Source organism: Bradysia coprophila (genome assembly GCF_014529535.1).
Source record: "Bradysia coprophila strain Holo2 chromosome X unlocalized genomic scaffold, BU_Bcop_v1 contig_26, whole genome shotgun sequence".
In the NCBI taxonomy this organism is placed as follows: Eukaryota; Metazoa; Arthropoda; class Insecta; order Diptera; family Sciaridae; genus Bradysia; species Bradysia coprophila.
Genome location: NW_023503313.1, coordinates 3,014,452 through 3,041,941, shown reverse-complemented (window position 1 = coordinate 3,041,941; position 27,490 = coordinate 3,014,452). Strand labels below are relative to the sequence as shown.

Sequence of the window (27,490 nt, the reverse complement as noted above, 5' to 3'; positions counted from 1 at the left end):
TATATAACATGCTACCAATCGTGGCATTCATTCAAACATGTGCTACTAACATAACAGGTGAATGGACGTTTCCGTGAATGCTTTGAACAGTACCGTTTTGGGGTTGATAATAATTGATTCGCATAATTTTTTTCTTTGTTTGTTTGTTCGGTCATCTCTACTATGTCACCTGATCAGCCAAGTTAACGAACGAAATGGTTCCCATTTAGAAAATCGTCGGAGCGTTGGCAATTTGGGAAACAGTACGGAGTTACATATTTTTCTTGTTTTAAATGGTCACTGGGGTGGTATAAGAGAAAATTAGAAAATATAAAAAAAAACTGGAAAAGAAATGATGCTGGATACAGCGACGCTGTAGCAAGGTTGGATTAGGATTTGGAAAATGAAGAAGCATACCGAGTAAAATTTCGTATTTTATTTCCAATCTTAACACATACAATACGTTTGCTTCGTTACACTTAACAGCAAACGAAAATGTAAATAAATCCATCGACACATTTGATTAGAACAATAATTGTAATACGTGCGTCACCGACCAAAAATAATAAACGACGAAATGGGATTAAAACGTATTCATCTGTCCGTCCATCAACACGAAAATTCCGAAAAGCTTTCGATCCGTCTACTTTCCATTTATTCGTCGTATTTATATGTGTGGATGGCACATGAGTGCTTAAGGCACAATTTTGTTTTCGGTAAGTCTTCACATATAAGTCATCCACTATCCGAAACCAATCACTGAGACAGGTCATGTTAACAGGAAATTTAAGTATCTTTTTGGCTTCGGCTGGGAGATTAAAGAGATTGACCCTACATTAATTATTGGTATTCTTTTCCGGTCGAAAAGTTTCGTTTAATTTAATAAAATTATTGGCAGGCCTTTCAACATTGAAAGCCATAAATTCTATTGCTTTATTATTATAAATTATCTGTTGTCCCATTCCCGTTACCACTTCATATATTTATATTATACCTCTACACACCAACAATAATTCATTTTATCGCTTCATAGCATCACTTTATTTTATAACATTATGAAACAGGTCATGATACTCTTTTCCAAAACATTACCGGTTGTGTCCCTTTAAATACTTAGCATATTGATTTAGAACCTTTTTCCATAATAATCTATTACAAACAGAAATTTGCATACTGCCGTCATAAAATCAACAATGTGAGATATTATACCTTCTTCCACAATTTTAAGTAAGTTTTATGTCTGACGATTATGGCAATTTATTCGCATTCCATTCTACCACCGAAAAGGAATGCGAACATTATAAGAACAATCTACATAACATAGCAAAAGTTATCTTTTATAACACAACCAAAGTAAAAAAAAAAATTTCTTACCTCATTTTCCTCCACCAAAAAAAACATTCCGTTAGTACCCATACTACACCCCTATGGCGACGACATCGCATTGTGTGTGTATTACATTAAAGAGTTTTTTCTTTTGTTGTACCTACTTCTTTTTATAGATAAAGTGTAAGGAACGGAGGGTGACACTTAAGTGTTTGAGGTTTTTTAGATGAAACAAATATCATTTATTTGTAATTGGCCATAAAATTTGCATAAAAGTCTTATAAAAAAGTCAGCATGGGTTTCTTGATATTTTGGACTGAGTTTTTTTTCCCTCTTCTCTTTGATTCGCTTTCGCCGCCGTTACGATCATTGAGTGAATTGACTTTGGGGTATTTCTTGGAATGTTAAACTATTAAGTTTTGATACTGTGATACTATAACTATTCACTATCATGTTTATGTCGACTGAAATGATCATTTTAATTTGAAAAGATTTGATTTTTCGCATTTGTCTGGGGAGAAATTCTTCGGCGAAGAAAATGTCATGTTGGCTGTTCTGAGTGGAATTTTATTGTTTCCTTTTATTGTCAAATTTTCAGCGCTTCAAAAACCGGCTCCCAATTCAGAAAAATCAAAAGGTTTCAACGACAAGTAATTTACGCTTAGATTGTGGGAGCAATTTGTCAATTTTTTTAATATCAAATTGTTAGGCGACGTCGACTCAAGAAAACGTCTGCAAACGTTAATTTAAAGATTGAATTTTTAATTGGAAATTGCAGAGAAAAAACAGAAGTTTTCCACAAAACTTCGGAGTTATAGCAAAATTTCCAGCGTAGTCGTGCCGACACTTTACCGGATTACCGACACTGTACGCAACAACAGAAAATAAGAAAAACGTGAAAGTGAAGGTAAAATTCACCGTCTAACTGAATAATTATGGATCGTTCACAGACGCTACGCTGAAGAGTGTGTTGTTGGTAAGGCATATACAATTTATAATTTAAATTAAAAGTGATTGACGTACGTGCTTAACGCTCACAAACAAACAAAAAATCCTTACCATTGCGTTAGACGTTTCGCCACAAATACTGAGAACTTTCAAAAGAATCCATAAGAATGGTAAAATCATAATGTAAAGGAGAGAAAAAAGAATTCATTAACAATCCACAAAGGATTATGCCATTCATTAATCACTGTGTGGTTATTTAAATGACCCGTAAGAGCAACAAACAAAGAAAAACAATTAAAATTCCAGCCAAAATTATCTGTAAAAAAAGTGTGTCTACAATTTACAATGGCAAAAGAGCGAAACAAAATTATATTCAACTGACAGCAACTCTTATTAAGTTTTAACTTTGTGGAAAAGGCTTTCTTCGGTACGTTTACCATTTTGCAAAGTTTTTAATAGCAGAGTTATCACTTTCAAAAGTTTCAAAAGGAGGGGAAAAAAATCTAGCAATACTTGTCATTCATTACTTAAAGCTTTCAAAGTGTTTTGAGTGGTGGATATACTAATAGTTCATTGAGGTCCCTTTATGGTTTTCTTTTGCCTTTCCTGCGACATTTATTACAATCTAGCGACAGTAACACAAAGCCTTAAATCAACCATATAAACGCAATGAAGTTGAAAGGAATGTTTAACAAGATAGAAAAACATGATTGACGTTGAAATGAAAGTTTTTATAATTGAATTGTAATAGCAGTGAGTGGACGAACTTTTATTCGTCAAATTGTGAATAACTTAAATATATTATGTTACGCAATTCAGTGACCTTCTCAGGTAAATTTATTAGTAAATCGATTTAACTTGTAGGTGGTCGTTATGGTGACATTACAGAACGAGATAATAGGACACTAAATGAATCATTAAATACTTGCAATACCTGTTTTGTAATCATTTTTAACAGAACAAGATATCGATATAAAATAAGGTTTCACCTACAAGTTTAAGGAGCGTATTGCTCTGGTCTACTATATGCGTTAACCACTCATGTTTTTATGTATACGCGACAATACATACATATTATTGTGCATATAAAAAACATTCGTTTAATAGCTCGTTTAGTACAGCACAATAGACCCAAACATCAACACTGTTGAGCCTCAAAAACTTAAAAAAAAACTCATTTATCAGACCAGTTTCATAATCTACTATTACTGATAGAAATAGAAAACTGAAGGGAATAATGAACGTCAGCACATAACACTTCATTTCTCACGCTGTTTAAAGAAAATGAAAAAGGACAAAAACGTTAGGCATAAGGTACAAGAACATTCACGAGCATAGCACTGCAACTAAACTAATACGAACAACGTCCAACGTCAAAATGCCTCCAAATTTTTAAACATACGTGTACGATTGCACCAATAAATCACGAATGAAATTAGACGAAAAGCCAAGGAAAATATTGAAGGTTTTCTTTTGTGAAAGTCACAGGTCGTGTATCTTTCTTTCCCTTGATAGACGCGTCATAAAATCTCCTCTCAAGTTGTCGTCCCTAACGCAAATTTAATTTCGGAAAAAAATTGACATTTCGTATTTACGTAATTTTGTAATGTGCGGGTGTTGTAGATCTGGGTAGTCTATTCTGCTCGCGAAACATCCAGTCATATTTTCCTGTTTTATCACTGTGCGACGTCATATTTTTCTGAATTTTTGACACCTACACCGCGTCGTCCTATTTCTTATGAATACAACAAGGGTTAATCCTTCCAAAAAGTGGATGTCACTATTGAACGACTCTAGTGTCCGACATAACTATTGCGTTACAAAATATACTTAAAATATTACTTGTTGCATAAAGTTACCATTAATAGACCTCAACTATTTCGTCTTGTCACATTGAATGAAACGTAATTCCTTCTTAGATATTAAATTTTTGATTTTCTTTTATACTTTTCTGTCTAAAATCAAATACGGAAATTGTTTTAAAAAAAATTGATATGCTAGTGGAAATATGAAGAACACGTTATATTCGTATTACTCGATATAATTTGCAATAGCAATAGGAAATAACTTTTTGATTTAAACAAAACAACAAAGAAAAATCTGTTAAAACTGTTGTTATTATATTCTTCTTCGAATATGTTCAATAATAAAAACGAATTGTTTGTTTGATTGTTTGCTGAAGTTGAAAATGTGCATTATTGGAAAAGTTTTTATATTTAAATGTTTCGCAAGGATTGTTTTCGTTTTTTATTTTGTATTATTTGTTATATGTTCCTTTTATTGTTGGAAGAATCAAATAAATTCTTTTTTCGATTCTACTTTTTTTTACTTCTTCCTTCATCCTTTCTTTTCCCGACATAACATATTGCTACTTTTGGCTGTGCGCTGTTTTCTTCTGCAAAAACGATTTGCATATAAATAAAACATAAATAAAGTCAACGAAAAGAAGCAATGGAAATGAAGCTTATGGAGACGCTTTTTCGCGAAAAAAAAACTTTTTTATTGGTATTCTGATTTATAAGAGTTTTTCATTGTAGTAACAATGTCAGTAAAAATTTCTATAGAAAGGTATACACATGATGCAGTAGAGACAGTCATATATTATTATTAACAGTTGTCTCCAGGAGGAAATTGATTTTCGTATAGTTCACTGGAAGATTTACCTATTCACAATAAGCAGTTGTAAGATTCATAAATGCTTAAGAATTCCAAGCAGATATGAATCTATTCGTAGTTTTGGGCTTCAGAGGCGTCGAATTCCAGTTGACTGTCGGTGAAGACAAAAATATCGTAAATCGTAACCAAATTAACAAATTGCCGAACAAGTCGAACTGAGTGCAGTTTTTTCTAAAGCTTTTCGAAGGATTTTTCTCGATTTGTCGTGTAAACATTAGGTGGTGCGATCCGATCGCAAATCTTTTAGATTTAAACAAATCCCGCCCATTAACTTGATCTGCCTTGGTTGATTTTATAAAAAGTACGGTTCCTTTTTAAATATTTCTTACAGATAAGTGAAAGTAACACACTCTTAACAAACAAACTCTCAGCTCTGTGTCAAATTCACACCTTATTTCTTTGTATTACACAAAGACTATTCTACATTTTGACTGACTACGCTGTAATTTACATGTAAATTCCAAAGGCTTCTTTCACAAAATTAATAAAAGTAGTTTGTTTGCTAGAGAGAGTATTGGTAAAAGCTAAGGTTAGGGTTTCGGTTTGTTTCTCATTTGGTCATTAATACATTTATTTGGTCATTAGTATGGTATGGTTACTGCAGTATGGTAGGTAATAGTTGATGTTCGGCCAATTGAATATAACAGCTACAGCTTAACTCTGAACTTGAGTCCTGTATTAATAACTTTATATCCAAGTTACCGTTGGTAAAAGGTTAAAAAGGATTGAAAAATTAAAATTGCGCATAGCGCAATTACAAAGCCCCGTACGACGTTCCTTTCAAATGTAACACAAATTTCGAATTGACCTAAAATTTTATCAGTCCTAGGACCCAAACTTAATTTTTTTCAACAATTAACCTATATTACCTATAAATAAACAATTTACTGATAAATATGCTAGTATATAGCTCAAAATAACTATTCATATCGTTATATAGCTCAATATAGCTGTATATATTTATATATAGATATCCATATTTGGGATGATTGAAACACCCCACACAAATAACCAATCACTTCCCACTGATCAGTGACTTTGTAATTATCATTTTCACCGATTTATATCGTTTTTACAAAAATCCAAAATGGCGGCCGACTGTCATTTTGTTAGGAGGTGAAAAGTAGTACGGCTGCTTTACATTCGTTAGTACCTTTCAAACAAAAAATTAATACCTTTCATTTGACGTATGACTTACAAGTGTAGCCTTTAAATGGCCAGAGAAATCTTCGGAAAACGTTACATCACTTATGGGGCCCTAGCTCAAGAGGGGTCGACCCAAAATCGCCCATCTTCGAACTTAGCCTCACTATTTCAACTACCTTTCTAGCATCTTTGGGCTATTAAAAACAACTTTCGTTCGAGGAGTATGGTGTCGCAGCGGGTGTTTTTAGAAATATTGATTTTTAGCCCCGTACGAAGTACGAAGGGGCTTATAGGATTACGATGTCGTGTGTAATTGATCGAATTCGAAGCAGACGGTAAGGGTAAAGTGTTTGCCTATGTTCATAGATAACGAATCCGCAATAAAAAATTTGTCTGTCCGTCTGTCCGTCTGTCACGTCGATATCTTGAGTAAATCAAATCCGATTTCAAAATTTTTTTTTTCCCTGAAAGGTAGTTGAAATAGTGAGGCTAAGTTCGAAGATGGGCGATTTTGGGTCGACCCCTCCAGAGCTGGGGCCCCATAAGTGCGTTAACGTTTTCCAAAGATTTCTCTGGCTATTTAAATACTACGCTTGTAAGTGATACATCAAATGAAAGGTATTTACAATACCTATCCACAAAAAAAAAGTTTATGGAAATTGGATGACCGACTCGTGAGTTAAACCCCTTGGTGTGAACTAGGTACAGGGCGGCAATCCGTTTTTGCTTGTAGGTTAGTCAAATTTGAACGGATTTAGATGGATTTTGATTTATTAGATAGGTATTGACCGTACCAATCAGGGAAAAAAAGTTTATGAAATTCGGTTTACCGGAGCGTGAGCTAGGTCTCTTGGAGTGAGCTTATATGTGGCTACTCGGCCGTACAGTGAAGGTGGTGTTTTTTGTTAATATCTGAAGTAAAATTTAACCGAATTTCATGATTTTTTTTTGTTTGAAAGGTACTAACGAATGTAAAGCAGCCGTTGTACTTTCCACCTCCTAACAAAATGGCCGTCGGCCGCCATTTTGGATTTTTGTAAAATCAATATAAATTGGTGAAAATGATAATTCCAAAATCACTGATCAGTGGGAAGTGTAGTTTGTGTTACTTTTGAAAGGAACGTCGTACGGGGCTTCGTAATTGCGCTATGCGCAATTTTTAAGACGTACGCATTGCATAAGAATTTTACGACGTTTACGGGCGCAACAGGCTTACGGTAAGAGTAGGGCGACGGACGAAGTAGGGTCACGTGCGCAATAGATGTACGGGTTTGTACGGGGCTCAGTCGCAGCAAACGCTCCGACTGTTCTGACGGCTCGTTTTTCTATCAACATCCACACACTTTAACAGTAAAATGATTTGTGGACACAAAACAAACATTTTTTGTATGGAGGCACCGATGGGAAGCCACAAAAAACACATATTTAAACTAAATCTGGTCTAGGAACACCGTGTATAGGTACAACATTTTAAGTTTTAAACTGAAACAATTTAGACTTTATTCAGTTGATTAATAACATTGATTTTCCCTTCTTTACTTTCTTTTTATCGTTCGCTTATTCTCGTAGATCGCACGTCTCTTCCGCCGAAAGTAAGTGCTTCTGTTATTGTCCGAAAACAATTACAAATCATATTCCGCTGCAAATTCGTATAAAATATAACAATGCTCAAGCTGTATGATGTAATATCGTAATTGAATCTTCCAAATAGAATCTCTCTAATTTACGAAATTAGCTCAATTCCCTTATCCCCCTGACACACGGTATACTGCATTCAAAGTGTGTTCCGATTCCCCAATTCGATTATGAAATTGTTGATAATCTGTTCGATGTTTCACAGATAAAAAATCAAGAATGACAACAATAAACATTTCCTGTGTCTCTCTTGAATGCGTTCTTCGATACTGCATTTCTCTTCTTATATGGCGAATTCTATATACCAATCGACAAAATGTAACGTGGTAAAGGCAATAACACTCTCTAAAATCGAAATGGTGTATACCGATGTACCATTTTGTAAGAATTTTGTTTTTATCAAGTTGATTTTTCATATCAGCGCCGTATGGTGTAGCGTTTAAATTAAATTAATTATGCTGTACCATACCATATACCATCTCGATGCGATGGTTTTCCTTCGCCAATATTCGCAATTTCAATAAGGCTTTCTTAATTTAATTTGAATTAAATTATTTTTTTCTGCAAAATAAATTAATTTAGATTATCTACACTCGCGGAATTCTGAAAACCAACACATTTTCAGTTTTGTGTTTTTTCAGTGTTTTGAGATTTTTGCATGTATTTTTAAAGGTAGAAATCAAGAACTCGCGTAAAACACAAAGACAGAAAATATGTCGGTTTTCAGAATTCCGCGTGTGTAATTGATAATTTAATAATTTTTCGATAGATGGTATTCAGCCGAAATTAAAATTCAAAATAAATAAAGTGATTGAACCGATTGTAGCGTCTGGAACAAACATGGTGGAAACAATTGATGATGGGTAGACCACGCTAACCTCGTACCGACACTGACTCCTTCGGTATTTGCTTCATTAAATTAAATTCACTTCACGTAATCCGTTTGGGTAAGGGAAGAGCATCTGCTCTGTTAAGTGTTCTATTTCAGTCGTTTACCCTATGCTTAAAGACAATTTTTTAGTGTAATTAGAACATTCGATATTTTTAACGTTGCGAATTGGCAACGGACTATTGGAATATCTACGAGTAAGTGTTACATAGAAAGCGAATGAAGGAAAAATCATCTTGCCAACCCGCGGATTTGAACACGGGACCTCTCGATTATGAGTCGAGAGCTCTAGCGCCAAAGCCACGGGTTCAGACAAAATGATTTTTTACTTCGAACGCTTTTTATGTTGTGTAGCATGTCTATCTCTCTCTCTCTCTATCGGAAAAAGAAGTGTAACCCAAACACACCCAACTTTAAACGTTCTGTCTGTATTTTATGGGAAGATCAAACACATCACAACTAAAATATTTTGACAGTAAATGTTTACTTCAAATTTAATTATTCGTAAATTGTTCGTAAATCGTACCACCTGTAGACACAAAAACACAATCAATCATAAAATTTATATCCAATATTCACTTCCATTGTTTGTAAAGTGTAACTTTATCCGAAGGTTGACATAAATGCCTTGCACTTTGCATATATATTGTGGATGATGGGTTATTTACCCCAAAAGCTCTATGCTCTGAACTCTGCATAACTTCGAGCCATGCAACACAGACCGTCTTCCACATTATTGCGGGGGTATAAAGCTCACACACATTCTATGTATAATACGTTCAAAATACATAGGTAACATGTAGGTCACAGGTGGAAACATGAATGGTATTATGTACATTTGGAATGATATGGCGCAAATGTGTAAAAATTTCACGAAAATTTAAAAAAAAATGAATTCCCATTCACTCTCCATATCTAACAAAATCATACAATCATGTTATGCGTTATGATTTTTGTGTACCTGGGATGAGAGATGATGAAACAGATTTCGTTTCGTTGTGATACATTGTTACAACAGATGGTGTCATTTTTTTTTTGTTACGTTTCGAGGGGGGTTGATTGAAGATTGATATATTTCATGATGGTTTTGTAAAAAAATAATCACAAATTTTTGAATAAACGAGCATGTGGGAGAGGTCATTTGTTCACCTTTTTTTATATGATTAAATACATTTCCTCTGTGAATGGGGCTGGCTTGTTTGTAGAAAAATAAAATAGCAACAAGAAATCGATTCCGAAATGTTCGCAAGATACGAGCTCGCAGGATTATGAAATTATTGTTGAATAGGTCAGTGATCATCGATTTACATAAGCACAAATATAAACAAAGAGAGCAATACAACAATCATTGGTAGCCAAGCCATACATCGAGGCAGTGACGGAAAATAGGTAACTTGTGCCCAAATGGAAATTTTTTGCAATAGATGTAAAGATTGTCAACTCAAAGCCGAAGTTATACGCAAAATTCCAGTTTAGGCACAAGTTTTTATTGTATAGAAGTGGGATCCTCATTTTACAAACGTCACTTTTATGCACTAGTGCGTGTGAAAACACTTTTATGCACTGTTTTGATCGCATTTATGTACATAAAATCGTTGTGAAAGAAAATAGTGAAGATTGGCACAGCTGGAGCTTAAGAATACAACGCCAGATGCACGAAAAAACATGTATCAAAAGTTTCGCTTAAAGAGACATGTACCTTTCGAATGGAAACAGGAATAAATTTATCTCGAGCGAAGTCAAGGTTTTCAATTTTGGTTTAATTATAATGTTATCTCACAAAATAACAACAATTTTCTTCGAATCATTCGCTATAACAGCGAAAAGCATGAAAGCATCCCATATTCTCGCAAACACTTTCTGTTTTTAGTTTTCTATATGTTGGCAAAAGCAAAACCAAGTTTGTGTGTGTCTCTCTCGTTCGTTATTTTGTTAATTAAGTTAGTTTTACAAAAGTTACCGCCTAATTTATTCAAACGTAATATACTTTATACATGTCAAGTGCTGACGAAAAGTGTTGAGTGTTAAGAAGACATTAACTTAAGTCATTGTCATGTAAAATGCATATCACTGTTCGGAGTAATTTAAGTTGAGAGTTTTGTATGTTTCATTGCTGAAAATTACATTAAATTTTCTAAATTTTGCTAATGGCATCTGTGTGTTGCAATGCTTCAACCGAACTAAACGAAAAGATAAAACTCAAGAAATCTCTATGGCTTACCATACCAAACTGTGATGCGGTTAAATGTTATAAATGGCTTTGTAGAGTCTACATTTTGAGATCGTTATTGAACAATGCCATAAAGCGAATTAACTTTCATGTTGCTTGTAATTGTGTAACACATAGACGCTGTCGACGTTCATCGTAACATTCTAAGAAAATGTCTGTGAAGCCTAATTCTTATTAAAAGGTCACAGAAATCTACCAATACTCCAACGACCGTGTACTGTAATTAATATCAAACGCATTCGCAGGTCATTTGTAATTTCGCTTTTTTTTAATTGAAGCAAACAATAACTGGAGGACAATAACCCGCTCTCGGCGTTCGGCGAGACTAAACAATCAACAATATTAGAGGATAAACTTGGAACATGATATCCTCACGACACCCGACTCTTTAATCCTAACTACACAACTTTTATATCACTTCTAATTAATTTTCTTTTCGCTATAAAACAACCAAGTTCATCATCGCTAATCGCTGAGAAGCAAGTATTTATCTCAATCTCCATTCCAAACAACTCTTTCCTAATTTTAATTTAACTATACAACTCGTACCTATATACATATATATTCAATATAAAACGGAGCTAAGCCAAGCTTACAGATAACCATCACACGTTACATACCACCGAACCGTGACTTTTATGCGGCAAAATTTATGTATATAAAAAGAATAAACCAAAAATATGACACACCTTCCATTTTCTCTTTTAGATTTAGGTTCATACACAAGAATATAATACTTCGTGCGCTTTCGCAATACAATTTATAATATTATACAGAGCCAACCGGTGTAATCATTTTATTAAAATCTGTGCATGAAAATTGTTTACATATCATTAAATAAAATGATTTGACATTCGCTTTACTTACACCCCGCTATAGTATATAATTCTCGTAACGCAAAGATCCCGAGCCTTTTATATTCGGATATACAATCAAAATACACTACCCATACAGAAATTATATTTTTTTTTTGCACAGGGATCACACTGGTAACATTCAAACCGAACAAAATGTACATGACATAGAGTTAGAGTTGGTACGGTTATAGGTATATATGAAATATATACCCTTCGGGTGAATAACGATTTTGTGATTTGGGTCTGTGATATGTGCTGTGATAAGGGTTACGGAATTTTTCTGTTTCTTATGCGTTACAGTTTGAGTTAACATAATAGCTCTTCTGTATGTATGTTTTCATCATATAATGGTGGTAGAGGAGAGAGAGCAAAAAAAAGCACACATAGAAAACAGGCGCATATATGAGTGTAGATATGTGAATTTCCCGAATTTCCGGTGTTATATTTTTGGAACTGTTTTTTCTTCCTTCATCTCTGGGATTGCAAAAAATTGATATAATAATTCAAATCTAATGTGTTAAATTATTACTTATGCGTTATACGGTTTTGCTGATTTCAATAATTTATACGTAATGGATTTAAGGGTTTTTTTTCTATCAAGGTTATTTGCGGGTGAACGAGAATTATTTATTACGGTGAAATCTTGAAAAATGATTTACTGTAACGAAAAATTCATTACCCGAAAGGAAAATGGAATTAAATATGTTTAGGTTTATTTGTTGTTCGTATATAGATATTTGTTGCGTATATTAATTCACAAAAGAAAACTTATTATGGCATTAGTCAGATTTTGACAAAAAAAAAACACCCCGACGAGAGAATCAATAGCTAAAACCTTTCATGCTGTCGTTGATTGCAAAAGTTTGAACACATTGAGATGTTTTGTTTTTATATATTTACTGAGCCGTTGAAGTTTTGATGAGAGAGAGAGAGAGACTCAGCATACCTAATTTTACATTTTTCGTGAAAAGACCAATCTCTTCTTCTTCTTCTTCTTTTTCAGCCTGTTTCTATCCACTGCTGGATGCAGGCCTCTCCAACTTCTTTCCATTTCGTACGATCCATTGCCATTTGCTGCCAGTTTGTACCTGCAATATTCTTAATTCCGTTTGTCCATCTCTCTGGTGGTCTACCTATAGCTCGTCTTTTATATGGTCGCCAGTTCATGATCTTTTTGGTCCAACGTTCGTCTGTCCTTCTTGCAATATGTCCCGCCCAGCTCCATTTCAGAGATGCTATTCTTTCCATGACATCAACGACCCTGGTTTGTTGTCGAATCCATTGATTCGTCATTCTGTCTCTGAGTGTTATTCCGAGCATACTCCGTTCCATGGCTCTTTGTGTCACTCTCAATTTATCTTCGGATGCTTTTGTTAAAGTTAACGTTTCCGCTCCATAAGTGAGCACTGGAAGGACACAAGTGTCGAAAACTTTGCGTTTCAGACTATTATTCATTTTGCTTTTGAAAATTAGTCTGAGTTTTCCGAACGCTGCCCATGCAAGACCAATCCTACGTCTTATTTCTGCAGTTTGGTTGTCCAGACCTAACTTCAGTTTATGTCCTAGATATACATAGCTGTCGACTCGTTCAATGACAGTGTCACCAATTTTGATTTCTCTATCGTCCCCGATGTTGGTCATGACTTTTGTTTTCGATAAGTTCATCTTGAGGCCAACTTTGCTCGCCTCTTCACTTAACTGTTGTAGCATAAGCTGAGCCTGACCTAGATTCGCTGCTATCGGTACAATGTCATCAGCGAAGCGGAGATTGCTCAGGTACTCTCCATTTATCTTTATTCCCATTTTACTCCAGTTTAACTTCCTAAAAATACTCTGCAGAATCGCCGTGAATAATTTCGGTGAAATGGTGTCACCCTGCCTTACACCTCGGCCAATTCTGAATTTCTCCGTGCTCTTATGAAGTTTTATACATGAAGTAGCATTTTCGTACACATATCGAATTGTGTTGGAGTACCTTGAGTCTACTCTACATTCGTCTAATGCGTCCAATATCGACCATGTTTCCACTGAATCGAAAGCTTTTTCGAAGTCTATGAATAGCAAAACTATGTCGATGTTGTATTCACGACACTTCTCAATAAGCGTTCTCATCACCTGCAAATGGTCGTTTGTGCTGAAACCAGATCTGAAAGCAGCTTGTTCAACAGGTTGGTAGAAGTCGAACTTGTTAGTGTTCCTCTTCGTAATGATTTTCATAAACAACTTGTAGAGTGTTGACAATAGGCTTATGGGTCGGTAATTTTCCAGCTTTGTTATGTCTCCTTTTTTATGCAGCAATGTAATTACCGCATTTTCCCAGGCTTCTGGTACTTCTTCCCATTGGAGACATCGATTAAACAAAGCCGTGATTGCCTTTAATAATGAGTCTCCACCTAATTTAATGGCTTCCACTGGAACACCATCTTCTCCGGGAGACTTTTTGTTTTTCATCTCGGCTACTGCAGCTTTGACTTCATCAACAGTTATGTCGAGCATATCCTCCGATCCCACGTTTCTTATTATTGGTCTATCTTCGGTTTCTTCCGTTGGGCTCTGTCTTGCTGAAGAAAACAAATTCTCATAAAATTCTGTTGCAATGTTTAATATCGCATTTCGATCCGTTTGGATCGTTCCTGTTTTGTCTCGTAATTTGAAGATTTCTTTTTTGGCGTTTGTCATTTTTCTCCGTAGGACTTTCATATTGCAGTTAGCTTCAATTATGTTTTGAGCCAATTGGACATTATATTTTCTTTCATCTGATCTCCTTGCTCTGTTGATACTTTTAGACAGGTTCCGGTATTCCACCGAATCTCGTCCTCCGTTTTTTACCAACTCTGCTCTGCTTGCGATCAGGTCTAATGTTTCTCTGCTGAGTTTTGATTCTTTCCCAATACCAATTATTAAACGATAAGTGTGCTATAAGTGTATCATATGTTAGCGACAACGACAACTATCCATAAGGTTTACCCGCTATTGTCTTTATAGCAAACCCTATGTTAAAAATGATGAAGTACAAGATTTTAGACACCAACGAATCGTTTAAAGTCTACTATAGCGGAGGATGGTGGAGGAAGTTTGTTGAGCTTTGAGCCATGAAAACATGGACGCAAGTTTTTATTTATTTTTAATCGTTTTACGACCAAACAAACAGGCCGGGGCCCAATAATATGTTAGTCGGGAAAATACAAGAAAATCAGAAGTACAATGCCAAGTTTCTTTGCCAGAAAAACAATAATAAAAAAATTAGTAACTGAAAGTGTCTCTAACGAGCTCCTTAAACACCGAAAGTCTAGCATCCATAATATTCAAATCGGAGAAGAACAAGTCATGATGCTCTTGAATTCGGAAAATCGGTGAGTTCCTCTGGATGTTGGTCTTAATGTTGGGTAGGTAGAACACATTCCTTTGTCGGGTGGATCTAGTACGATGATCAAACGAAAGCTGGTGACGAAGTTTAGAATCGATTCGGCTATGAATCAATTTGAATAGGATCATTTCATCGTTTTCCAGTCGCCTGGATTCCAGCGAATGAAGTCTAAGATGTTGTAGTCTCTTGTCGTACGATTGTCGTTCCATGTTAAACTTGTAGAAAAACATCCTCGAGAATTTCTTTTGCACTCGCTCCAACTGATCGATTGAGTTGTGATAGAACGGACTCCAAACGGACGAACAATATTCAAGTCTGCTACGAACAAGAGAATTATAGAGTGTCACAAAGCTCGACCGATCGGAAAAATATTTGCCACAGCGGAAGATAAATCCAATAAGCTGGCATGACTTCCTCGTAATGAAATCAACGTGATCGCTGAATGACAGCTTCTCGTCGATAATGACTCCAAGATCGGTTTTTGATCGCACTCGGTCAATAACCTGGCCACATAGCATGTATGGAAATGAGATCTTGTTGGGACTGTGCGTAAATGACGTGACAGCGCACTTCTTGTGGTTCAGACTCATATCGTTCGATCTGCACCACCGCTCAACCAGCTCTAGGTCATTTTGTAGGAGTAGGCAGTCATCCTCATTGATGATTGGGCGAAAGACTTTCAGATCGTCAGCAAAGCCGAGTCCAGAATCTGCAGATAGAGACGTGAGTAAATCATTGATGAAGATTATGAATAAGAGCGGGCCAAGTATTGATCCTTGCGGAACTCCTGAGGTAGGAAAAATTCTGCTGGACGATGAACGACCAATTACCACCAGCTGCGAACGATCCCTGAGGTACGACGCAAACCATTGGACTAGGTTTGAATTTATTCCAAGTCCCTTTAGTTTACCAATCAGGCGTCCGTGGTTCACTTTATCAAAAGCCTTCGTGAAATCCGTATAAACTGAATCAACTTGACCACCATCCGCAATATTGTTTGCCAACATCGATACGTATTCCATCAGGTTCGTCTGTGTTGACCTCTTACAGAAAAAACCGTGCTGAGAATGGTGAATTTTATGATTAATCTGATCAAACAACATGGTGAAAACCAGTCTCTCAAAAACTTTAGAAACAGCACACAAGATACTAATCGGTAACATTCATAGAATAGATTCCAAATTTACATAATGTATACGTATAGTATCAAATGAATAAATGACCACTTAGTAATCTACAGGGGCGCCGACGTCGGTTTTGGTTGTGTGGGTATGGTCCAAAACATTCATTTTCCTTAAATAGCCTCAATACAAACAACACACTCTACGAATAATAGCGGCAGAGTCGAAATTTTGCTTGATTTTTGCAAGTGGTTCCAGGTGGTTCCGGTAGGTACCCGTGGTCCAATCGAAAAGTGATGTATGGAAGGTGCCCCTTATTTTTGATAATGAACAAGTCGTCAATACATCATTTTGTCCAAAATCTTCAAATTTAGACGATATAATTTTGGGTCATTTTGACTCTGCCGCTATTATCCGTAGAGTGTGTGTTGTTCGTATTGAGGCTATTTAATTTTCCTATGAAAGGTCTCAAGGTAGCTTATCGTTTATTTCTATCCTCACTATCAACAACAGATGACATGTCGTTCGTCCACGTGGTCGTCAGAATCTATTTGAACAGGCTTTCTGGATGGATCGAGAACGACATTCGTTGGATGAACATCAAATTAAGTTGGAAAACTTTTACGCAGCTGTCATTTAAATTTTATACGAACGAGAGAAAAAAAACATTGAGATCAATTACATTAGGCATTAAATATTTACAAAACATTTTAACGGTGTCGCAAATATTGCCACGCAAGAACACATTTCATTTTTGCTTAAAACTTCATTCCGAAAATTTCCCCATTTTACAAAAAGCGATGCCCTATTATTCTGGTTCGGCTCTCAGCAAACTGGATATTATACATTAAAAGCGTCTCCTAAATCAATACAACTTCAACTCGAGTGCTGATATTTTGAAAACTTTTTTTTTTGTTTTTTTCTTTTCACAAATAAAAAAAAAAGTTTTAAAATAAATTTACCGCAATCAGAATTTCACGAGGAATGTTTGGACGTAATGGATCATAAATAATGTAACCGCACAACATATATAATACAATATAATACACACAGCGCCACGTAGGGATCGGCCAAGGGGTGCATTTCGTGAAGGTAAGGATGAGTTTCGTTGTGTTTGGTTTATTGTATGGAAAGGTACAACAGAGAAGAAGAAAAAAAAAAGTTCTATAAAAAATGAGAAACAACAGCAGGTGGCCGCAATTTTTTTGTACTTCAAAGGTTTTAATATAATATTTTTCTATAACATCCAAGAATATACCGTAAGATCCTTCCCACTTGCTGTGAATATCGTGTATGAGTTGTGTGCTTACACTCAACGACGAAACGTCATATATTCCCAGAATCAAGTTGAGTTTAACTTAATGTTAAAAAGGTATATTTAAGGTCAACAAATCGCCGTGAAAGGTATAAGCAGTAGAAGTCATATTTTCTTCATATTTTTTTTTTCTTCTCTTTGTTACAGTTTATGTTGTAATATCCAGAGATTGTAATAAGATTTTGCTTTTTCTTTTCTTTTTTTATGGTAAATCTTTGTGTTATTTCTCTTTTTTTTGCTGGGATTATTTTTTTATATGGATAGAAGTACCTTGATGACTTTTTAAAAGGAAAAGTATTTTGAATATTTCGGTTATTGTGAAGAGGGTGAATATTGATATTTTCCTTCTTGGGATTTTTGCCACCTAACATTAGCATACACATACCATAAATAGGATTTTTGTTTTTGTGCAGTACATGATGTTAGTGAACCACCAACATTACGACCACAAACCAATGAAATTTTGTTGGGTAATTTTCTCATTTCATTAGCATCGACAACTTCATTCGCTTTTACCGAAATATAAAACTAGGTTAATTAAATCATCAAAAACCGAAAACATGGCGAAACTTTATTTAAAAGTTACACCAATGTGTCATGAAAATGTCGTGATAATAACAGATAATTTTATATATATCGAACCTAATACATTAACCAAGTCCAATAAAAACTTTTATCTTCCCGTATCAATCAATAAAAAAAGAATATAAAGAAAAGAAAAACTAACTAAACCGTTAATGTCAATTTAATGTAGTAATATATTTGAATTTTATAATCTGGCGAAAACCATTTTCTCTCTCTCTATTCCGTTATAACGTCCAATAGCTCCAATATATACACATATATGGTCTTTTATATGGCTTTTGTGATGTAAATATTGATTTGCGAATTGTCTAATATAAGACACATTTTATTCGATTCTAAGTTGAAGAGAAAACTTTTGTAATATCATTATTTTTCTGCACACTAAAGTCGCACACACAACCGTAGTGGCAACATTGGTCGGAAGCAAATAATGTACTTTACGTTTTCTCTTCAGACACCAAGTTGACGCGCCAAGAATTGTCGTTCGTGGTGTCCACTTCCGTGCCGACTTTCTATTTCAACAATATTTTTATGTGGATAGTGAGATTGCATATATACACCGTATACACATAGAAAATGTTCAGATTCAGTAAGTACATGACTTCGAAATAGATACATTAAAAAAAATTGAAAGTTATGGCTATTTAAGTTTATGGCACTTTTTTTCGGAGTTTTCCAATAAACACATTCATTCGCCACGAGAGAGATACCCGAAAAATTTGTTTGATTTGAACTATAAAAAAAGTGTGGCTTTAAAAGACAGACACATTACGATTATAGTTATTTACGTATATGTTGTGGACGGTATATTTCGAGAGTTTGTAACAACAGATGCGTATACAACTTTTCATGTGATATTCCGAGAAAATTTCTGCAAAACCCCCATTTTCGGCGAAAACACATGAAAAGATTTTTTATAATGGAAACTTCACAACAATTCCATATAATAATTAGATGCTCAATTACTTATATTGAGTTGTTGGACGGGCCCTCATGTCTAGTGTAATAAGTTTAAATTGCATAACCTTAAAAGCGCATTAAGGTAATTTGCAAAGTTTCTGTTTTTTTTATACTTCTTTTACACATCCGCAGTACAAACCCTATAATATTCAACATTCCTCAGTCTACATAACTCTTTCCGCTTGTTTTTTCACTTTTTCAGCTTTATTTTTTTATGCAGAAAAGAACACTTTTTTTCGTAGAACTGTTTACCATAAAATACTACTGTGTAAAATGGAAAAGAAAAAAAAAATGGCATGAAGCGATAAAACGATATGTGGATGCATGCATATAATACAAGCAGTGGCTGGGGTTATTCCAGAAAATTATTGAAATAGTATTACTAGGTGAGGTAAATGGAAACTATGCATACCGTACTATAACCAGTAGATAGTTAAACTAGCATGAATTTTGAATATTTTGTTTCAATGTGACTATTTTTTAATGCTCATTCTTGCAAAGCTTTTATTCTGATTTCGATATGGCAAGTACTTTTATGGGGGAGAAAGAACCGTTGTGTCTGTGTGGAATGGTGATGAATCTTATTGCAGAAGATTTTGCATTTGTCTGTACAGAGTGAATCTTTAATCTTATTTTATTAAGGCAACGCATTTTTTGAAGTTTCCTTTATAAGTCTGCAAAGAGTTGAGACTTCTGTAACAAACATAATATACGTTTTGGTTGGTGCAAAGTTTGGTGCAGTGTAACAGTTATGAAATTATGATTTGAATCAGTTTATATGATTTTATTTCAATTCGTTCCACATGAGTAATCAACAAGTATACATACCCATGTAGGACATACATTGTATATGTGACGATTAAATGAAATGGAACACGGCAGAGTTAATTAAACTTGTGGTTCATTTCTGAATCGACCATTAAGGGACCTAATCCACTGTATAAGAATGAACTCAAATGAACACTGACAGGAATTGAAAAATTTTATTCGATCAAGCGCTCCTGCTTGGTTTATTTTACTCTGCCGTGAAACACAAAAACTCTTTATCTTTATGTCGATTCCCTAACAGACGTCTAGTCTTCAACAAGTTTATGGTCGAAATCGTCGAGTAGTTTTGGGCACAAAGTTTTGAAATCTTGATACTGGCTGAAAGCTGAGGATTCAATTAGGCATTACACTTAAAAATCCTTTGTTGCACAAAATGTTTTATGGAACACTCAGTACCTGAAAAATCGTTTATCATTGCGTTGCATAGACACGTATTTTGCAACTGGCAACTAAAACATGACCGGTGTCAGGATCTATGGCATCACCATTTGTGTGGCATACATTTCTGTACTTGTATCGAAATATTGAAACACTTTTTACACTTGTTTCGAAATGAATGACTGTTTCGTTGATTGTGTATCAATTTGATTTTAGTGGAAAATGCACTCGCTTCGCTCGTTCGAAAAACTCAAGACTAGGGCTATAAATATCGCTTTTGTTCAACACAAAATACAATTTCTTCATCAAAAATTGTACGACAAAAAGATGAATAACTAAAGTGATTGAACGGTTATATTTGACTAGAATAGCATGTAGTGCCTAATGTCGATACATTTAAATTTAAATGAGCCTGGAACATCGAGTTCTTCGAATAGTCTTTAACCGCTATCCACGGCGAACTATAGCCTCCCTGTATATATATATGGCCTTTATATCAATTTGAAACTTAAAAACGAGAAATTTTTGATTACATCAGAGGCTTTGACGAGGAAGTTTTAAAAAATGTTTGATATTTTCTAGAAAATATATTAAGACAAGCTACGACAAATTTGCAAATATCTGCTTTGTGAATGCAATTGAAAACAACTTGATCAGGAAAGAGCGGCATTCGTATATTTAATTAGGCATTGAAACATTGCGATTGTTTCTTCTTCTTTTATTTCCTTTTCTTAAAATTTATATTGCGTTGTTGGAACTTTTAAGTTTTTCCACATTTATTATGAACTAAGGAATAATTTTCCAAAAGCACATTGGACTACAGTCGCACTATTGGGTGCACAGACCGTAACTGTTGTGTGTGGTGTAAATTTTAATGAAATGGAATCTTGTCCGTTTTACTGTACATTTGTAATTTGTATGCAAATATTGTTGCCATTTTCGAGTTTTATGATGAGAATTGAAATAAATAAACAGAAAAGACTTTTCGCCAAATTTGAGTTTGAGTCTCATTCTATGGAAATGAATGCGACGAAGTGAAGTCGGTTTTCCAACAAAGTGTACACTATAAAGTGTATCCACCAAAATAATGGGAATGAGAGGTCACCATTTTATTGCTGAAAATGTGTACATGATTTTACATCATTTCGAATACAGACGCTTTCGTATGCAGTCAGGAAATTAAGAGCGATGTTTGATTATATGAGCTTACATTTATAAACAATGTTTGTGCATGTGGAATAAATCTAATTTACATAAATGGTTTTAATTTAAAGTGATATGAATTTTCTAGTGACATGTTTTTGTTTTCATGCATTGATGGTATACGGTTTCGGTTCGGATTTTCAGTTTCATTTTCAGTAACTGTATTTGTTCATTCGACTTAAATGTTGCAGTCCCAGTGTTACAAATCACTGCGATTGAATACGTTCAGTCTGCTGTAACATTTCTGTTTTATAACCGACTCAAGGTCTCAAGGAGACAGGCTCAATTAAGTTCGCGTCGCCGATATGGCATAATCGGCCATTTTTTAATTCGTACCTTTTATCCAATCAACAGATCAGATTTAGTATTTCATTCAATAAAACTAAAAGTTGCAGCTCGACTGTCCCGATAGTCTTTAGATAACAAATCGGTATTCTATGCAATGACTTGGAACTAATTTTCTAATTAATGTGTCCCGCTTTATCATCCTGACACGACTACCTTGAATCGAAAAAAAACAGCGCGTGTGTTGGAAATTAAATGGCTTGACACAGAACCAAATCTCAATTAATCTCCTTTGTTAAGCGAAGACAAAAAGATAAATCAGTCATTTATAAGTTATTACTTCAATTACATCCTATCGAACCCACTATCCCATGTCTTCGCGATACAATCCAAAGAATCATTGAATTGTGTACATATGTATACGTTCCAATGAACCTTTGTAGTTCGTCATACGATAATTTCCAACACAATAAAGAATAAAACCTTTCATCCAGATTTCCTCTGAACATTTCATCAATATCCGCATTAAATTTCTTCTACATACACAAAAAAAAGAAGAAGGAAAAAAAAATATTCTCAAACCGTTCACTTCCGTCTTCCTATATGAGCTATATACTCCAACCTTTATGTAACAAATATTCACCACACAAAAAATCTCTTTTATTATGTAATTTGTACATAGAAAATAACTTCAATAAAATAGCTCAACAAGGCATATTGTTAGGGGTGCGTGTGATAACTTTTAGTGGTACGGTGTATTGTCCTCAGATTATTGCATGAGATGGGGAGTATCAGTTGGAAAAGGAAATTCACTCAGAATACGACGAAAGAGATCTTTTTGCACATTCACACGCAACGATACCGAACAACGTTGTCAACAAATTACGAATTAAATGGTTAGATGAGTGTGTAATGGGAAATTTGAGGTTTTCATTGTAGAATGTTTGGCGGGAATGTAATATGTAGAAAATGTGTGGAGAAGTTGAAAAATTGAAGGTGGTACGCACAAAGTATATATTGTAATTGTACCCTCATTTAGTCAATATAGTATCTGTGGTTGGAAGAACATCGTGTCTGGTAACCAGTATTTATGTATTACACAGATAAGAATTTGGGATTAAAATTTTAAGTCCAGGTGGGATTTAGTGACGATTTGTACGCGACGGTTAGAAATAAAGAACCTACAGGTTTTTTTGTCATTGTAACAACGGTTTGAAATAAACTCCGACTGGATTAAGAACGCTATGACTTAGTGTAAGGGCTATCGGCTGCATCAGTGTGCTGTAGGTCCCGGGTTCAAATCTCGTCAGGTACATTTTTCTACATAACATTCAAACATTTATCTTTTCCGATAAATATTATTTGTAATAATAATCGGATAAATAAAAAGTGCCTCTCTACACGTAGTAGATGTCGACACTCTTAAAAAAAAATAATTTTACCTTGCCAGCTCCCGGAATAGTACATTTTACATCACTATTTGTGACTGTAAAAAAGTGCTCACCGGAGGCTAACATGTAAACTAAATATGTAACCTGCGGAACAATTTGCTTACTCAATCTGGGGATTATATCTAGATATAAACTTTCTCCTCGTGAGCAAGCAAATTTTCCGCTGGTAAGTAACATACTATTACTAGTTCGAAACATAATTCCCTTGACTGAAAGTCAGGGTCTAACAGCAGAAAATACCGAAAAATGTTTTCTTTTTTTTTTTTAAATACGTGGAATTAAAATCCCGAGGCTAAGTTCGAAGATGGGCTATATGGGACGAAGGATCTGGAAGCTATCCCAGAAAACCAGGATTTTATACTGTTGATCATAGCCTCAATTAAAAAAGATTACTTTGATGAAATTTGATTTTGTTTGGTAGTGTGGGTAAATCATATAAGTTTGTTTTCGAAGTGCATGAAACTAGTAGGAAGAATAATTTCATCATTCGATGCCCATCTTTTAACGTGTAAACATCTCTTGCTAGTGAACTACTAACAAATTACGCCAGCAAAATGCCTGTTATCAAATTAGCACACTTTGATTAAAAAGTGTAAGAAATTTAAATAAAAAAGTTAAATTTTTGCAGGCAATATAAGATGAATTATCTCAACTAATTTCTGAAGATTTTTTTTACATACATGGAATTAAATGAATCCAATAGAATATTGTAAAAATTTTACGAGTGTGAAGTTTGCGGCCAGAGCGAAGCGAGGGCCTTAATTCACACGAGTCGTGACATTTTATTCACGATTGAAGGTTTTGTGAATGGGAAATCGAGGGAATTTTTTTTCTCGGTCTACAAATAAATTTCTCCTTTTACAAATATTTGTAATCCCTTTACCAAAGAGTGGTACCAATTTACCGAAAATATTTTTAACGATCAACCAAAAACTAATAAAGTTCGTTTATTACCATGGCACCACGTGAAGGTATATTAAGTACCGGTGGACTTCCTTTTTTTACGCAAAAGTGTAAGAGAAGAACCTCTATCGCAGTTTTTTTATTTTGTGAAAAAGTCCTCGTTCCACATTCACAAAACAAACTTGGCATCTTCTCTGATGTAACAAAAAGGCAATCAAACAGAATAATAGACAGCACATACGAGTGGGAAGTTTACGGCCAGAGCGAGGCGAGGGCTGTAATCTACACGAGTCATATTTTATTTATGATTTGAGGTTGATTGAAAATCTTGAAAATTGATAAGAAAATTGCGAGCTCAAAAAGTGGTCAAAAATCATTCCACCTTACGCTCGATGGTTTCCAAGAATTTTTTTGGTCAAATTTTACTGTCATTTGCGTGGAGTCATTAATATAGTAATTATATTATGTATAAAATGTGACAAGTTGTTATGAATACGTGAAAAGAACATTTAGAAAAGTGTCAGTCAAGGGACCTGACCCGCCCAAAAGGTGGGACCTAGTGGAAGTAGTTCCTGAAGGATTCAATTCTAATTACGTAGAAGATTCGGTCACGTACTATTAATCTCTAAAATATTTAAATCTACGTCCATATTTCTATCTGTGTATTGTCGGTGTACTAAAAATGTGAATTTGTTATTTCTGTAATAGAGAAATGGCTGAAACTTTAAGAACGAACTGCAATTTTTCCACATACAATTTACAATTATCATTTTACCGTAACCGTAATAGATTTACAAGTAAATCGAGCTGTTATGTATGAACCAATTGTATGATTTATCGCTGGCGATAATAAAAGTTAATCTTTCGATTCCAACAGGAACAATAAAAAATGTTTTTTTTTAAATATTTATTTTCGTACCGTTGCGTGAAATTACAAAAACTCCAATTTAGCATGCTAAAAGTCACTGGCTTTATTTGAATTGAATTAATCTGCACCAAAAAAAATTGATTTTGTGGTGGTTTATGCAATTGAGTCCCATGTGGTTAATTTAAAATTGAGTTGATCGCATGAGCACAATTTAACAATTGGACGCAGAGGTGGCTTAATTATATCAGAGCAACTAAATAAAATTTACAATTCTCGCACTTTTAGTTAATCTAACCAAATTTGTCAATCGACGATGTCGGCTTGCTACTAAATAGTTTGCGTTAAAATTTCATAACACAATGAATTTATTGAACGCGGTGTTGAGTTATGGTTGTGAGCGATAAAATGTTAAACTGAATTTATTGCTAATTTATTTCATATCGACGCTGTTGTTGTCATCATGTATGTGTGGAATGGCTCAGGCGCACGTACATTTCAATTATCTAAAGCCATTCATTTGACTGTACGACGTCAACTGGTTTTATAATTTATTTATTTTTTTCAATTATTATACAGCAAACATAGATCCAAAAGAAATTGAGTTACAAACAATTTTTATTTTTATTTTTTATCGATGGAGAACCTAATTATAAGACACTTTGTCTCGTATCATATGCCAAAAAAAGTTAAAACTTTTTTTATAAATCATTTTGAAAGTCACTAAAAACACGAAAATTCGAATAGAAATACAGTATGTCATCAAAAATTTTTCGAATTTTCGTGTTTTCAGTGACTTTCAAAATGATTTATAAAAAAGTTTTAACTTTTTTGGCATATGATACGAGACAAAGTGTCTTATAATTAGGTTCTTCATCGATAAAAAATAGAAAAAAAATTGTTTGTAACTCAATTGTAGTTCTCTTTACACCTACCTGTACAATGGTTTTCCTGCGCTTTCTCTAAACCACAGAACCATATAGACCCGGTCGTCTCGAACTTCTGGCTCAATATCACAAGGCAATGAAGCAGTTTTTCCTAAAACGGCCTCAACCGACACTGTTGACACTGAAAGAAAAACAAATGAATTAATATGATAATTGATTGATTGCTTGAAGTAGCTACAAATATTTCATTTACAATAATAATGTTATTGACCACTTAATAGAAGGTACTGTTTGATGGTTTTTAAAATTAGTTCGTTACTGGAATTGTGTGCCATCAAGATGCAAAGCAATTTGCTTTCAACACAAGCAGATACGGCATGTTACTGTCTCGACTCTCGACACGAAACGGTCTGGCTGTCACTTTTAGTGTTTTACTTGTCACGCTTTTTCACAATCAATTAATTTATTTTCATTTAATACACGTGTGGAATACAATGCTCGAGGTTGACTTACAGTGTACTCATTTAAATTTTGTGATTAAATGTATTCCGATCTGATTCGAATGACGTTTTACCTAAATCAAAAATGAATGCCATTAAATTTTCTCCTCGCATGTTAGATGATAATATGAAAATAATAAAAAAAAAGATTCACATATGGGTCGATGTAGCGGGTAAAAATAACTTCTGTGTCAGGTCTGTCAAGACTTTGAAAAGGATTTCCACCGCAATTTGTATCCCGTATAGTTGTACAATAAATCAGTCAATATCCATATTATATCTCAGTAAAACGAACTCTACAATTTTTAAGCTTCGACTCAGACATAAACATATTTAAGTAGCATAATCTCCGACAATATAACTTACATTCCGCAAATCGACTATCTGCAACAAAATTTTTACATAAAAGACTCGTGAACTTTAAAATAATATATTTGACAGACGATATGCTTGCTGTAATTCCTACATGCCATTATTGGATAAATCCTATAAATACATCCGAACTTATCATTGGGAGTGGCGGGAAAAGTAAATTTCATTGAAATTCTAAGACCATCGGTATTTTGAATCACTCATGCGACCATAGTTCCAAACTTAAGCCATAATTTCACAGTATCCGAAACGAGAACGTTTCGACTTTTATTTTTGAATGAATTTGTTGGTCTCATTCCACGTGGAATGACATTTTTATTAAAAAACCTGTCGTGCCAGACAAGTTGAAAATTCGAGAGTGCTGGTCATTCAGTGTAAATTTTTTTCGTTATTCGACGCTAGTGTCAATGTCATAAGTCATTTTTTTCTGGTTACAAAGATAAACGAAAACAACAAGTTACAGAGGGTGACATTCAATTCCGTGCATGTCCAGATGTTACGGTTTCCTACACACCAGCGGATTTTTTACCTGTTGTCTTAAGAAAGACGCACAAGGTTTTAGAGGATATATATTAAGTGTATGTGACGTTATTTCTACCCAAACTTCAGTCTTTGGTGCAGGTTCATGTTCATCGTGAAATTGCGAAAATAATTGTGAAATTGCAAAGACCAACAGAGTGGTCAAGTTATAAGTCACAGTCACGTAAAAGGTAAAAAAAACTTAAATTATCCACAACACGAAAAGGAAATGACCAAGTCGCATTATCCCTTAAGGGCAGATTTT

General features: G+C 34.5%; 1 protein-coding gene across 1 annotated transcript in view; it reads right to left on the bottom strand.

Moving 5' to 3' along the window:
* The window catches only part of LOC119069177, a 329,111-nt gene that overhangs the window by 127,736 nt on the left and 173,885 nt on the right, over nt 1-27,490 (bottom strand). Inside the window, exon 3 of the mRNA XM_037173104.1 lies at nt 25,883-26,015. Coding sequence (XP_037028999.1) covers nt 25,883-26,015 — 133 coding nt within the window. The remainder of the gene's footprint in view (nt 1-25,882; nt 26,016-27,490) is intronic.